This window comes from Dipodomys ordii, unplaced genomic scaffold (assembly GCF_000151885.1).
Source record: "Dipodomys ordii isolate 6190 unplaced genomic scaffold, Dord_2.0 Scaffold298, whole genome shotgun sequence".
Lineage (NCBI taxonomy): Eukaryota > Metazoa > Chordata > Mammalia > Rodentia > Heteromyidae > Dipodomys > Dipodomys ordii.
The window spans coordinates 415,468-432,464 of NW_012267514.1; the positions used below are offsets into that span (position 1 = coordinate 415,468).

The 16,997-nt window shown below is 36.2% G+C and overlaps 2 protein-coding genes across 2 annotated transcripts; both read left to right on the forward strand.

Moving 5' to 3' along the window:
• Nucleotides 1–6,360: 6,360 nt before the first annotated feature.
• LOC106001433 (olfactory receptor 5D18-like) lies at nt 6,361–7,299 on the forward strand. The gene is given in 1 exon segment (XM_013036525.1): nt 6,361–7,299. A coding segment is annotated over 1 exon segment (939 nt).
• Nucleotides 7,300–15,666: 8,367 nt separating this feature from the next.
• On the forward strand, nt 15,667–16,608 carry LOC106001458 (olfactory receptor 5D18-like). The gene has a single exon (XM_013036551.1). It carries the CDS (start codon nt 15,667–15,669, stop codon nt 16,606–16,608), a length of 942 nt encoding a protein of 313 aa, XP_012892005.1.
• Nucleotides 16,609–16,997: the final 389 nt, after the last annotated feature.

A 16,997-nucleotide genomic window follows, 5' to 3' on the forward strand; every position in this document is an offset into this window, starting at 1 on the left:
GATAGCCATATAGATAAGCCCAATGTAAATGTAAAGGAATTATTTCTGGCTCATAGAAATGAAAAGCCACATGGCTGGATGTCATATAAACACAAAACTATTTTTCTATATTTCAATATATATTACTCACAAACTTTAATGTAGCAATAGCTTATTATCTTATTATCATGGAAATTTGACAAAGTTTTCCATTGATGACTGGCTTAGAATTTTCTAGAACCTCTTGCTATTAATAGGTCATGTCTGAGGAAGACCAATTCTATGGAAATGACCAAGTAAAATAGTTTCAGTTCCAGTGCATTCCATTCACATTGTATCTGTGTTTTCACAATTGCTAAGCAACATAAACAATATTTCAGCAAATTATGGTATTTAGCTATAGGTTTACATATAGTTTATTTAACTTTTACTAGTCTGTCAACCAGAAGACATACATACCAACCTAAATATTCAATCAATTACTGCATAAAATTTAAGAAGTATATTTTTAGAGCAAAAATTGAATTTAAGTTATGTGAGCCTCATATAAAAAGTCTACATTTGGCACAAGTTATATGAGCACTCTTAAAGTGATGATGATGGCTGTACGATAAATTAAACTTTTGGAACTGCAAATAGCATTATGCATTACAAAAAGAAATAAACTACAGCTAAATCTGTGTAGCTATCTGTACTCTATGTATAAATTGCATGGTGTGAATTGATTAAAATTTTGGCGGCCTGGAATGGTGTAGTTTTTGTGTTTTGATCACTCATGATAAGACTTTTAGTGATAATATGCAAGATTAATGGGATAATATCCAGAAATAATAGTAATTTAGTGGTGAAAGTATTATATGTTGTATGCTAACCATATTACATAAATGTATTTTCATATCATGTTGAATTTCTAATGGTAACTTTCTGGTTTTATTTAATGTTTATATACCTCCCACTATTAATGAACCCCCAGGAAGACCTAATTAAATCATAGCCTTTTCTCTAATTTGCTAATACATCACAGAAGATATTATTTCAATGCTACATAAAATCATACCAATAAAAAGGGAATATAAGATTAGAATGAGGAAAAAAGAAAACTACAGAAAAAGCTCTAATAAGTGAGTGGTGACAAATGTTTTAAAATAATAAAAGGCGTTTTTATTGAAATATAATAATGAGCATATATCATTGTCAGGAGGAATTTAGCATAAAATGCACTATTGGAATAACTTTTCTTTTTTGTAGTTAGAAGGATTTGATCCCCCTTGGTTCTAGCCCTACTCTTTTTTTCTGGTTAATTAGAAATGGAATTTTAGATATTTTTCAAGACATAAAGAATTCACTCTGATTCTTCACAAAAGTATTTTGTAAGTAAAAGGAGAGGAAGTTTCCTCTAATTTCTTCATATTTCACACAACAAGCTCTCAGGATCCCCTGGGGTCAATGTCTCCAGAGTCATGCGGATAGACATGAAATAAACAGCGTGATCATTGAGGCATAAACGCTCTGCGTGGGTCTTTCCCTTGAGAATCCTCTTCCAAATGTCTTGGCAGTTGAAGATATTGTCATATTGCCTCTTTTACACCATTCTACTGAATTAGTGCATTTGTTTGAAAAATTTATGAGTGCATAAGAATGAATTTTAGGAAAGATTGTGCATATAGTTTATTACTTAGAGCAATGGTATAATCCATTTACAACGCACCTCTGTATAATTGGCTTAAGGTAAGTTGTTTTATTATTGGCATTTTTTTTGCAATTTCATATGAAATACTTTGGGAAGGAGAAATTCTAATTTTCTTGGTGTGCAAAGAAATCATGATATATCATTATTTTAGTTGATGAAATATATTATGGTGCTTAAGACAGTTTGCTATGGCCATTTGAAAACTATGACCTTCATTTTTCTGTGTTACATAGACTAGAGTTTTTTTTAAAATTACTTTGTTGTTATAATGGAGGTGAGGGACAGAAGGATTGCATGAGTCAGGTAATGAGTTCATTTCCTTTCACACAGTGTCTTCTGCTCCCTCACTCTCTCTCTCAGTCCCTCCCTCCCTCCATCCCCACCCATGAGTTTTAACTTCACATTCACCAGTGTCCAGTGAGCTCCATGGCTGTACTTTTTCACTCTTTTCTCCTCGAATTCTGTGCCCCACCAATCTCTGGAATGCACCATACATAAGGTAAAGAAGATAGAATCATCAAAAACTGAAAACTGAAACAAAAGGTTTTTCTTAAAAGGTTTTTCTTTTGTTTCTACATCTTGGAGTTTGTTTCAGTATGTATGTTATTTTATATAGATAGGAAGAGGCACTTAGGCATTGTGCCTTTCTGATTCTCTCCTGAGAGTATGTATTATCCTTTTGTGTCACTTGATGTATAATTTGTCATATTCCAATGCATGAACCATTGATCGTCTGAGCTTGTTTTACCTCACCTAACATCATTTGTTATAGTTACATCCATTTCCCTGCAAACAACATTATTTGATTCTTTCTAATGGCTTAGTAAAATTCCATTATATATATTTGCAACAGTTGTTGGATCCACTCATCTCTGTGGAGCATCTGGGCTGTTTCCATATCTTGGTTATTGTGAATAGTGGCAATGAACGTGGATGTGCAGGGGTCCTTATCACATCCTGGCTCATGTTGTTCAGAGTAGATGCCCAGAAGTGATATGGGTGGGTTGTAGGGAAGGTCTACATTTAGTATTTTGAGGAATCTCCAGAAAGCTGTCATAGTGGTTGTACTATTTTACGTTCCCACCAATGGTATAGTAGGGTTCTTTTATCCCCATATCCCTGCCAACATTTGTTGTTCGAATTCACGATGTTGGCCAATTTACTGGGGTGAGATGGAATTCAGAGTTGTTTCAATTTGCATTTACTTGATGGCCAGGTAAAATAAGAATAGAACAGGACTTTTAATGACATGTTAAATGTATGCTTTGTCCTCAGGAAAGTAATAAATTCAGAAACAGGGACTACAATATATGCATAACAGGATAAATAAAATCTAGCATAGTGTGCTAGTCATGTTAGATATACATGTTAGATATACATAGATATCATGTTAGATACACAAGTTAGATATAAAGAAAATAGAGATGAAAAGTGTTGATATTTGGACTCCAGAAAGTTTTCTTGGAAGATCCATATGACAACATACCATTAAAACAGGACATAGGATAAAACTTTAGAGGAGAAATGGGGTCAATGTATTCAACAAGAAGACACCAAATACAGTCTCTAAAAGACAACATTGAAAAAAGTCTATGCAAATTGATTAAATAAACTTGATTAGGTTATTCTTGGGAATTATTGTAGAAATCCATGGAGAATAGGTTAAATTTGATGCTTCATATAACTGAATGCTGTCCTAAAGATTTAAATTATTGTCATAGAGGCTGAGGTATGTTTAGATAGTAGCATCATTAAACTAGCCAGCCACATTCTGCAGAAATAGCTGCAGGTGACAGTAGAAATAAGATGGAGGAATATCGGGACATTGCATGATTTCTCTTTTCTCTCTACTGACACATCCAGGATTATGGGAGGGTCTGCACAAAGGGTGATGGGAAGGCAGCGGAGCCAAGAAGATGACACAGAGGACATTGCTGGATTGATAAACTGAGGGAAATTTCAATTCAAAGTAAAAAAAAGAGCAAAATAGAGATTTCACATCCTTTTTCTTTTCTTTGTGAATAGTATGAACATTGGTGCAGTTTATTTATTTGGTGAAGTAGTGTCCCTTGTGCTAAACTAATTAGGCTTCCCAACACCTTGATTACTTTAAAATATTAGTAAGGGTAATTTTATTACAGTGATTACTGTACCCACTGTGATATGATTGGTGATATTATGTTTCTGAGAGATATTCCAGCTATGTAGCATAGGCTGGCCTTGAATAAATGATCTTTCTGTCTCAACTTTCCAAGTGCCTCGATTGCAGGAAGGCTCCACTTTGCACCTCTCTTAGTTTACTTTTTCAATTACTAAGTGTAATATGTAGAACTTGCATTTCAAGGTTTGAGAAAAACTACTCAGCGATGGTTGGACAACTCATCAAAATTAAAATGAGATAAAATCAGTTGTTTCCAATGTTCTGAATGGCTGGAAAAAATTAAAATTGTGGGGAAGGATTCTAGAGAGCCAGAAGGTGTTGAATGAAAACAAACAGTGGGCCAGTGATCCAATCAATTAGGATGATATGACAGGCTTCAAGAAGAATTAGAAATTAACCACAGTGGGATGAAAATTTAGTATAAAATCATGTTGTGTAATCAGGGCCAAAAAAAAAGAGAGGAAAAAGAAGAATAAGAAACAAACAAGAATTTTAATTTTCCTCCAAGGTCAAAAAGAAAAAAAAAACCTTTAAGGAACAAAAAATATAAGTAATTCAGTTCTATAAAGACATCCTATGGCTGGGCGTTGGTGGTTCATACCTATAATTCTAGTTACTCAGGAGGCTAAAACTCTGAGGATTGTGTGTCAAAGCCAGCCCAGGCAGGAAAGTTGATGAGATTCATCTCCAATAAGCTATCAAAAAAAGCAAAAAGGGCTGGGAAGGTGGCTCAGTGGTAGAGTGCTTGCCTTGCATGCATGAGGCCAGAAAAAAAGCCAGAAGTGGCACTATGGCTCAAGTGGTAGAGTGCTAACCTTGAGCCGAAGAGCTGAGGGACAGTGCCCAGACCCAGAGTTCCGGACCCACGACTAGACCTCCCCCCACAAAATAAGCGAGAAGTGGAGCTGTGGCTCAAGTGGTAGAGCACTGTTAGGCTTGAGCTTAGGAAGAGCACCCAGACCCTAACTTCAAGCCCCAGTACTGGCACCAAAAAAATAATCATGCACATAAATATATAGAGTCTATTACATATATCAATTATATATATTCTATGATCCATGATGTTCAAACATAGAAGTAATTATGAAAATCAACACCCCAGATTCTTTTAATAATATTGTTTGAGAAGAGTCTTTTTGATGTTAAGATGGGAGCTTTGTGTTAGAATTTGTTAGTAGAAAATTTGCTAGTGAAGACTAAATACAAAGAATGGTAAAATTGTAAGGAATACTTTGATTAAAATTCTGCCCATACATATTTTCTATATATAATATGTATATATTATAAAGAGAAAATATTTGCCATAAATATTACTCATTTATACTTAGGCAAATTATCTAGGGATCTTTCCCCCATGTAAGCTGGAAAATATTTAGAGACCAGTTTCTTCAAGAGTCATTATTGTAGGAGGACAGTACAACTCAGTTTTCTTACCCTATGTGACCATCACCTATGGAATTAACCGGATTTCCTAATTGAGAAGAAGAGTCCTTTCACACCTGTGATTAACAGAACAGTGCACAATATACATCAGTCTCTTGTGAGTCTCTACAGCTGAGTAGTCTACCTAGATTCCAAAGTAGAAATTTTCATAGACATTTCAAAGTTACGACCAAGGTATATGTGATTTCCAGAATCAGTCATTTATTTTGGACAAATGGTGTGAATTTATTAAAATTAGACACTTTATGAATTAAAAAATCAAGTGCTCATGCTAATCTTATATATGTTTTCTCCTAGACCAACACTTCTAAGTTACTAAAAATTAACCAGTTGTCTCTCCATCTGTCCAACAATATATACAACAGACAGACTGTGTTCCAAGTAGAAACTTGTAATAATATTTTCAAAACACTTACATTATTCTATTTTGTTTGAATATTTGGCGATTATCTATGGCCATTGTGTGAGTCAATGGCCAGAGAGAAATTTGTTTATAAGAAAAACCTCCACAAACCTCCACAAACCCCGGTGAAATAAATATTTTTGAGTACTTGATAATATGATACTAGTGGGAAAGAAAAACATACCCATTACAAATAATAATGAGCTTTGGACAGATTAATTGCATCCCATTTTTTTTACCATATTAAAAGTATATAATTTCCTCCCGTGATGTATTACTATCATTATGTGAATATGACAGCCTCCTCAGGATTTTTCTGATTTAATTATGCTATCTTCTTTGTGGAAGTATCTGTATATTTCACCATGAAGCATGTTAAGAATCTGATAACTTTACAAATAATTTTTATAAAACAACGATTCTGAAAAGTACTATAATATATTTCCAGGTAATAAAGATTTATTATAGAAGAAAAAGCTGACACATGAGGACCAACTATCATTGAGTGGTTAGGTAAGAATCAGTAGTGAACCACCAGATTCTTGAATCCACAGTGAGGCTGTATGTCTTCAGGTTCCTGCTGATATTTGGCTAAGCGTCTAATACCCCAACTTTCCAAGTTCTGCTGCTCAGATTTCCTTCCTCTCTTGTTTTCTCCTTAAATGAAGGAATAGGTCACACAATATGGCAAACCAGAGCTTTGTGAACACATTCATCCTCATAGGTTTTTCAGATTACCCTTATCTCCAGGCCCCCCTCTTTCTCATATTCTTGACCATCTACACAATCACTCTCATTGGAAATCTGGGGATCATTTTAGTCATCAGGATCAATCCCAAGCTTCATACGCCCATGTACTTTTTCCTCACCCAACTTGCCCTTTTGGATATTTGTTATTCCAGTGTGTTTACTCCCAAACTCCTAGAGATCTTGGTCGTGGAAGACAGAACCATCTCCTTCCAAGAATGTATGACACAATTTTTCTTTATTTGTACGTTCGTGATTACAGAAATGTTTATGCTGGCAGTGATGGCCTATGACAGGTTCGTGGCCGTCTGTAACCCTCTGCTCTAAACAGTTGCCATGTCCCGCAAGCTCTGTTCTCTCCTCATAGCTGGGACTTACCTGTGGGGCAGCCTGTGCTCAGTCATACTCACTTATTCCCTGGGGCAGCTGTCCTACTGTGCACCCGCCATCATCAATCACTTTGGCTGCGAGTACTCTGCAGTCCTCTCTGTGTCTTGTTCTGACTCATCCTTCAGCCAGATTGCCTGTTTCGTCATTTCAATACTTAGTGAGTCCTGCAGCCTCCTGATCACCCTGGCCTCCTATGTGGTCATAGTGGTCACCATCATGAGGATGCCCTCCAAGGGGGGGCTGAGGAAAGCCTTCTCCACCTGTGCCTCCCACCTGACCGCTATCAGCATCTTCCATGGGATCATTCTCTTGCTCTACTGTGTGCCCAACGCCAACAGCTCAATGCTCCTGGTGAAAGTGGCCACCGCCCTTTACACAGTCCTTATCCCCATGCTGAACCCCCTCATCTACAGCCTGAGGAACAAAGATGTGAAGGAGACAGTCAGGAGGCTCCTCCAGTCCAAATTGCATCCCCAATTGTTGTAATTCAAGTAACTGTATACATAAATTCCGAATAGACGTAAAAATCTCATTTACAATATCCATGACAATTAAAACTTAAGTGAATGCTAGTTATTTTTAATACCAATACTTGCATGACTGATGGTAATTGTCCATATGTATTCACACTCAGGTCCTTTTATTGTCTTGATTCAGCAAGGGATATAAAATATTACCATCAATTTACCTTTTATATTCTGTCAACCAGACATCGTACATTCTTGACTAAATGTTCAATCAAATATTGTTATTTTTAATTAGAAAAATTAGTTATCTAAACTGCATATTATAAAAACTTACCTAAACTGAGTATATAAAAGCTGGGAGAAGCCTTGTGCCACTGCCTCATGCCCATAATCTTTGCTAGTCAGAAGGTTGAGATCAGAGAATTGTGGTTCAAAGCCAGCCTGGGAAGCAAGTCCATGAGACACTTTTTTCCACTTAACCACCAGAAACCAGAATTGGCACTGTGGCTCAAGTGGTAGAGTGCTTACCTTGAGCTGAAGAGCTGAAGGACAGCATCCAGGCCCAGACTTCAAGCCCCATGACTGATAAAAAATAAAATAAAATAACAACACCTGTTGTGAGTTCTGTGAGTAATTATTTTTAAATTCCTGTTAAATGGAGGTGTTCTCTTTGTATTATGCAGTAGTTTAGAATTTAAGCAGACATATGTTTAAATAAGTTAATATTTATATGCATCATTCATTTTGACACATTATTGTAATTTACTACCAAGCTAATAAAAGTGGCTCAAGCTTGCAAAATAATACCATGGTTTTTAAAATGAAAAACAGAATTCTTTTTTTTAACTGTCTTTTTTTTCTTCCTTTTTTACTGATCAAAATGAATTATTCAACTCATGGGTGGAGACAGGAGGGAGGGATTGGGACTAAGTGAAGGAACAGAAGACACTATGAAAGGAAATGTACTCATTACTTGACTCATGTAATTGTAATTCCTCTGTACATCACCATTAGAATAACAATAAAGAAAACTGAAAAATGTCATATTTATGTAAGATTTTATTAACCATTTTCCTAATCGTTGTTGTAGAATTGACAGTTATAACAATGTAAAGCTCTTTGAAATAGCAATGTCTTTCTTCAGACACATACCGAAGACACTGGAAAATTCATATGGACCCCAGAAGGCAACCAAAGATCCAAAACAATCCTGAACAAAAATAAAAATGCTGAAGATGTCACAATATCAGATCTCAAACTTTACTATTCCGCTATAGTAACAAAATCAGCTTCAAGGACCAATAGAATAGCATGGACAAACCCATGTACATATAAACATTCCATTTGTGACAATGGGCCCATAAATATATCCTGGAAAAAGACAGTCTTTCTCATAAATGGTGCTGTGAAAACTGACATGCCTAAGGAAAGAAGACAGAATGTGGATTCCAGCTTGTCACATTCTAATATCAGTTCAAAATAGATCAAATATCCCATGTAAGACCTGAAAATTTGAAACTATTGCAAGTTGCAGGGAAAATATTTGAAGGTATTGTCATAGAAGCTAAGTAGAATCGCAGGGGCTCAGCAAATTCAGGAGAATTTACAAATGGGATTTCATTGAGCTAAAATTATTCTTCACAAGAAGGACATACTTATTAAGCATCAATCCAGGATACAGAATGGGAGAAGATATTTGCCAGCTGTAGTTTAGCAATAGCCTAAAATCTAGAATATTAAAGAAACTCAAGAAACTAACCACTCCCCCACAAAAAACACCCAAATAAGCTACTTAATAAATGGACAAAGAAGCTAACTTGGAACTTCTCAGAAGTAAAAATGGCCAACAAATACCTAAAGAAATGATTGACATGTCTGACTATAAAGGAACTGTAAATCAAAGCAACACTGACATTCTTTCACAATCTAGTAGAAATAGCTCTCATGAAGAATAAGAATAAGCACCATCTCTTCTTTATGAGAATTCTTCAGGGATATTTCCTTCAAAAATTAAGTGAATGACAGGTGCCCAAATGCAGGATCTATGACAATGTCTTGGTGTTAGTGCATATGTGAATATACATGTACATACGTGTGAATGTTAGTGAGAGAAATTTGGAATAGATCTTTTAGGTTACAGCACTCCTCATATGGATTTGGGAGAGAATAAAATGACAGGGACAACTGAAAAAAGAAATTAACAATTTGCAAACATCCATCATTGATACCTGCTTATTTGACTGCCCAGATAGAAGAGAGAGTCAAAGGGAATACTATGATTACATATTGATATGATTTAAGTCACTGTTACTGAACTAAGGAGAGAGATGGGAAATTAATAATGTTGGCTAATGTTGGCTAAAAGTTTGCTGTATGATTATTTTCCTATTTTCTTGGCTTCACTTTTTCTATTAACCCGTATTAAGAGAGATAGCCAGTATATGTAGGAGTTAGGCAGAAAAGGTTAGATAAGTTGATATTACAGAAATGAACCCCAAGATAAGTATCCAAATGCTTTTTTTTCTTTCTTGCAATTGTTTCCAACATATTTATAAGATGATTTCTCTGTTTCTTTGTATGTATCTCCCCCAGGGTATAAGCCCTGATTTCACTGTATTTGATGTTGGTTTAATTTGTGGAGGGGAAGAGAAAAAACAAATTGTTTAAATAGGGATACAGATGGACCCATTGCAACAATGAGATGTACAAGATGTTATGTCGAAAACAAACTTTACAACTTTGGTGGGGGGGCGGGATTGGGTAGGAGAGGCGGGTCGGGTATGGGAAGGGCTGGGAAGGGGAAACAAAGGAGGAGACAACAATGCTTGATAAGAAATGTACTCGTTATCTTGCCCATGTAATTGTAATCCCTCTGTACGGCATTTTCACAACAAAAAATTAAAAAAAATAATAATTCAAAAAATAAGAATAAGAACCGACCTAGATGCCCCTCAGTAGATGAATGGATAAAGAAAATTTGGTATATATACACAATGGAATTCTATGTCTCCATCAGAAAGAATGACATTGCCCCATTTGTTAGGAAATGGAAAGACTTGGAAAAAATTATATTAAGTAAAGTAAGCCAGGCTCAAATAAACATAGGTCTCATGGTTTCCCTTATTTGCAATAACTAGTATATGTCTGAGACAAGCAGAAACTGTCAGACAAGTTGATATTAGTCAAAATGAACCCCAAGATAAGGATTCAAATGTTTTCTTTTCTTTCTTGCAATTGTTTCCAACATACTTATAAGATGATTTCCCTGTTTCTTTGAATGTATCTCCCCCAGGGTATAAGCCCTGCTTTCACTGTATTTGATGCTGATATAATTTGTGGAGGGGAAGGGAAAAAACAAACTATTTAAATAGGGATACAGGTCGACCCATTACAACAATAGATGTACAAGATGTTATGTTGAAAAATGAACTTTACAACTTTAGCAAGGTGGGGTGTGGGAGGGTGGGGGTAGTAATGGTAGGGAGGTGTAGGAGTGTGGGGGTGGAGAGGGGAAGGGATGGTTTGGGGAAACAAAGGAGGAGGCAATAATGTTTGATAAGAAATGTATGCACTATCTTGCCCATGTAATTGTAACCCCTCTGTATGGTATTTTCACAATAAAAAAAGACTAAGAACAATTGTTGATCAGAATGTGGGGGAAAAGTAGCCCTGATACACTATGGGTGGAATTGTAAACTAGTATAAGCACTATGGAATGTTTATCGATTCCTCAAAAAACTAAACCTAGAACTACCCTGTGATGCAGGAATACCATTCTTGGGCATTCTCCCAAAAGGCTACAAGTCAACGTGCAGCAAAGATTCCTGTAGACCATGTTCATTGATATAGACCAGTTACGGAAATAGCCCAAATGCTCAAAAATAGATTAGTGGATCATGAAAAATATACATAAATATATCTCCATCTATGCATATATACATATATATATATACACTGTATGAGTATATGTGTATACATATATGTAATATAAATATACACATGTACACATACACACATATATGTATATGTTTTCATGTGCAAAACAAAATCTCTGATTGCCTGTTATCAGTTTTATTCACTCTATCTTATACCAGGGAGGTAGCTGAATAGTGAGGTTTGCTTGTCCATTTGAGCACGTGTAGCAATATTTATGGAAAATCCACGTATCTAATCGATCTCAATGATGTGAAGCCCCATTTGGAGGAACACATGGGATAGAATTCCCAGTCTAAATATGAAAAAGATGTGTAGAGTATGTGAGATATTTTCCTGTCTGAAACCATGAGGAAAAGTGAAGTGAAGATTTACATCAAAACTACTTATGTTGGTGATACTGGAAAACACGTGACTATTCACACAGTTAATTTTTCACAATGCTATGCAGAGGTAATTTTTTAGGTCACAGACTTTTCTGCCTGGGGTATGTTTGAAGTACAATCTACAGATCTCAGCCTCCTGAATTGCTAGGATTACAGGGGTGAGACATTGTTGCATAGCACATGTTTATGGTTCACAAAAATTTATTCTGTAAGTAACAGGAGGGAGAGGAAGTTTTCTCTCATGACTTTATAGTTCACACAACAAACTATCAGGATTCCCGTGGGTCCGTGTCCCCAAAGTCAAGCAGGTAGACATGGAATAAACATTATAATCCTTGAGGAATAAATGTGCGTTCGCTCTTTTACTTGAAACGTCTCGAACCTCTCTCTAAAATATTTTGACAATCAAAAATATACTGTTATTTGCCTCTTTCATGACATTCTATGTTTAAAGAATCATTCAAAAGAATATAGAACATTTGAGGTTTGCAGAAAGCTGTATAATCACAATCAATAATGTAACTCAGGAAAACTGGCTCATGGTAAGTTGTTTTGACATTGGCTTTCACTATTACATCAAGTATATTCAGCTCTAGAAAACATGGGGCATAAAATCCTATTATTTTAGTGTTTATTTTTAGTTAATGATATATATATATATATATTAAGATGCTAATCCCTATGCTCATTTTTCCTAGTATCATTTTACTAAGTTTAAAGCTATGATCTTAATTTCTCTGTATATATGAATATATATTCCTATACCTACATATATGTATAAGCATAAAATAGCAAAGTATACTGGACATTTTAGATAAATGGTGAAGGAAAAGATGCATGGAAAAAACAACTGGGAAAATATAGTGATATTGTGACATCTAGAAAAGTTTTCTTGGAAGAACTATGTGAGTCATGGGGCCATTTCTATCAATCAGAAGACACAAATAAAAATCTTTGCAGGCCAACCTGTAAAAACATTGATATAAATTGATAAAAACAAACTTATTTATGTTGTTTTAGGGAGTTAGTTAGAAATCCATATATGAGAGATATAACATGGAAGTGGTGCTGTGGCTCAAGCGGTAGAGCGCTTGCCTTGAGCTGAAGAGCTGAGGGACAGCGTTCAGGTCCAGAGTTCAAGCCTCATGACTGACAAAAAAAAAAAAAAAAGAAGAAGAGATTCAACATGATACTTTTTATAACCCGGAACTATCCTAAAGGTTTAAATTATTGCCATGGAGGCTAGAGGATATTTAGATAATAGTATTGTTAAATATTTAGCCACATACTACAGACATGACTGTTGGAAACACCAGAAATAAGAGGGAGGGTATCTTCATATTGCATTGTTTCTCCTTAGTCTTCACTGATGTCATCATGGCCACGGCTAGGATTATGGGTGTGTCTAAACAAAGCAGCACATGGTGATGGACTAACAAGGTGCAAAGGAAAATTCCATAGTATACAGTAGTAGAGTGAACAACTGGTTTAAATTTAAGTTTAAATTCAAATGAAATTTTATTCTAAAACTCATTTGGGTCAGAATAGTATTTACTTAGCCTTATTTTCTTTCTTTGAATGGTACTATTCTCAGTCTATTTCTTAAGAATGCTGAATGTAATGCACAGATTTTGCATTTTGCAGGGTTGAGTTGAATAATACACAGGAAAGTTTAACAAACAACCCAAATCATAATAGACCTGTTGCAACAATGTAAAGTACAAGTTGTCATGTCCAAAACGAGCTTTACAATGTCTGTGGGGGAGGGAGGGGAAGGATTGGGGTTGGGGGTGAGGGGGGAAGCTGGGAAGGGATGTGAAGGGTAAACAAAGGAGGAGGCTGCAATGCTTGGTAAGAAATGTATGCATTTTCCTGCCCATGTAATTGTAACCCTCTGTACAGTATGTTCACAAATAAAATAAAATTAAATTAAAAAAATATTATATGAATAAATAGGTTGTTTCCTATATTTAAAAATATTTAGAAAAACTGAAATTTTAAGGAAAAATTCTAAGCAGAGAGAGAGAGACAGACAGACAGGCAGACAGGCAGGCAGACAGAAACAGACAGAGCTGATTCAAAGCAAGTAGTATGCTGAGGGTCCATTTAATTAGACGGATAGAACATGCTGCTATGCAGGAAAGAATAACCAAGCTGGACTTAATATTGAGTGTAAAAATCACAACATCCAATCCTGTCCAAAATACACAAGGGCCCAAAATAGGATTTTTCAAAGAATAATCAGTGTGAGAACTCTATATATTAGGAACCAAAAAATATAAGAAAGATTATTATAAATATGTTTCAAAATACATATTTAAACATAGAAGTAAATATGACAATACCATGGAATCATCTAATAGGATGATTTGAGGAGGACTATATTTCATGAAGGGAAGAGTTTTATGTTAGAATGTGTCAGCTGGAATTTGCCAAATCCAAAAAAAAAAAAAAATAAAAGCAATAAGAATTTTTTATTCAAATTGTGTGGTGTACAATTTGTCTTAATGGTTACTTGATTAGGCTTAAGTAACATATGCTTTACATGTTACAGGGATTCTTTTCCATGACAAGTTGAAGAACCTTCACAGAAACACTGGTTTCATTAAACATCCTTATTGTAGCTGAATACTATGTCTCAGTCCTGACAAAGAGGTCAGAATTGCTAATAAAGAAAAGAATTGCTTCATCACGTGGCTAACGGAATACAGTTCACAAAAGACTTAGTGTCCAGCATCAAAAGTGGTGTGTTGTTACAGCTAGAACTGTGCCTGGTTTGAAAAGTGGCTGGAGATAATGTTTGTTGTTGACAAGGTAAAATTCAGGCCACTACTTAGATGTGGTCATGAGAGCCTACCATTTACACTCCTCAACCATTTCCACAATCAACTGTTTGCTGTGGCTGGACTGTGTGATATTTTCAATCACTAAGTCTCCTCACAAATGAAAATGATAGCATTCTCATGGTATTTGATCTTATACCTGCAACTTTCTTCCTAGACCACTGCTGCTCAATTGTCCCTGAAGGATTCATTTGGAATGACTTCAGGGAGCTGATAAAGGTTTTTTTTTTATTTTAATTTTTTATATTATTGTGAAAATACCGTACAGAGGGGTTACAATTACATGGGCCATTTAAATAGGGATACAGGTGAACCCATTGCAACAATGAGATGTACAAATCATTATGTCGAAAAATGAACTTTACAACTTTGGTGAGGGGGGGGTGGAAGGGAGTGCAGAGATAGAAAGGGGAAACAAAGGAGAAGGCAACAATTCCGATAAAGTTTTAAGTACTGTATTATTATGGTTCTAAATTTTTAGTAATTCACTAGTTACTTACTCCTTTGTGTGTAATATGATGTATCCTACAGACAGATTGTATAACTAGCAGGAAGTTTTTAATAATATTTCCTAAACACTTCCACTGTATTCTACTTGTTTGGCATTTTATTTTCCAACTTTACACACAACCATGAGTGTGCAACATCCCTCTCTCTGAAGAAATGTTTATGAGAAAATTTAAGATCCTGATAATGAATGCTTATGTGTTCTTGATATTCAAAAATTCATAGAACAGGTTAAAGATCATTGCAAAGATGATGGATGTTGGACAAGACAGATTTCTGTCCAAATATATTTATAAATTTTGTATTACATATCAAAATAGGTACTCTTCCCAAGGATCCCCTTGGCACTCTATAGTTGAGACTCTGATCTTTACAATGCTTTCTTGGATTTGGTTCTATTTCTCCATTGTTATCACATGGCCTTTTCACCAGGAAATTTTAAGGACCTGATATTGTTAAATATAATTTATATAAAATGATGATTTACTTTCTGATACTCTATTTTAATTCAAGATTCTATACCTTGCACTCCTGAAGTACAAACTGATGGCCCATAATCTATAATCATTGAATGGGTAAAGCAAGAATCAACAGCAAAGCAGAAGATTCATGAAGCCATGGAGACCCTCTTTATCTTCATTGTTGCTACTGAGACTTGACTATGCGTCTCCTACTCTCCCGCTCAGATATACAGCCTTTCTGCTTGCTTCTCTTGTTATGAGAAGGAACATGGTAAACCAGAGCTCTCTGACCGCATTCATCCTCATAGGCTTCTCAGACTACCCGCACCTGCAGGTCCCCCTCTTCCTCGCATTCCTGAGCATCTACACAATCACTCTCCTTGGAAACCTGGGGATCATTGCAGTCATCAGGATCAATCCCAAACTCCACACGCCCATGTACTTTTTCCTCACCCACCTTGCGCTTTTGGATCTCTGTTATTCCAGTGTGTTTACACCCAAACTCCTAGAGATCTTGGTTGTGGAAGACAGAACTATTTCTTTCCAAGAATGCATGACGCAATTTTTCTTTATTTGTGCCTGTGTGGTTATAGAAATGTTTATGCTGGCAGTGATGGCCTACGACAGGCTGGTGGCCGTCTGTAACCCTCTGCTCTACACAGTTGCCATGTCCCGCAAGCTCTGTTCTCTCCTCATAGCTGGGACTTATCTGTGGGGCGGCCTGTGCTCAGCTATACTCACTTATTCCCTGGGGCAGCTGTCCTACTGTGCACCCGGCATCATCAATCACTTTGGCTGTGAGTACTCTGCAGTCCTCTCTGCAGCTTGCTCCGACACAACTTTCAGCCAGATGGCATGTTTGGTCATTTCTCTATTCAACGAGTCCTGCAGCCTCCTGATCACGCTGGCCTCCTATGTGGTCATAGTTGTCACCATCCTGAGGATGCCCTCCAAGGGGGGTCTGAGGAAAGCCTTCTCCACCTGTGCCTCCCACCTGACTGCCATCAGCATCTTCCACGGTGTGGTCCTCCTTCTCTACTGTGTGCCCAATTCCAAAAGTTCATGGCTCCTGGTCAAAGTGTCTACTGTACTGTTTACAGTCATGATCCCCATGCTGAACCCCCTCATCTACAGCCTGAGGAACAAAGATGTGAAGGAGACGATCAGGAGGCTCATCCACTCCAAACTCTTAACGTAGTTCAAATTATCAACACACATATATGCAGAGGCACACCTATGTATTAACAGTATCAATTTTGATACCTTTTTAATATAGGATGGATGACACTATAATTTTAAGGAAATATGTGATTATGTTTTAAGCCTAATGTTTTTTTTTGCATTGAAAGAATTGGAATGATGGTGTTTTTATTTGGTTTTGCTTTAAACTTTGAAATGACTTCTTTTTTGTTTTAGTTTATTGCATCTGCAATATGTTCTCATTCACATTGTCTACCAAGATTTAGAAAAGATTATTTCATTATTTTGTGACTAGGCCTTATCTTTGTTTGTTTTTTGGTCAGTCCTGGGGCCTGAACTCTGGACCTGGGCGCTGTCCCTCAGTTCTTCAGCTCAAGGCTAGTGCTT

Coding starts and splice junctions, on each gene's coding strand:
- LOC106001458 (XM_013036551.1), top strand. CDS start 15,667: ATGAGAAGGAACATGGTAAACCAGAGCTCTCTGACCGCATTCATCCTC.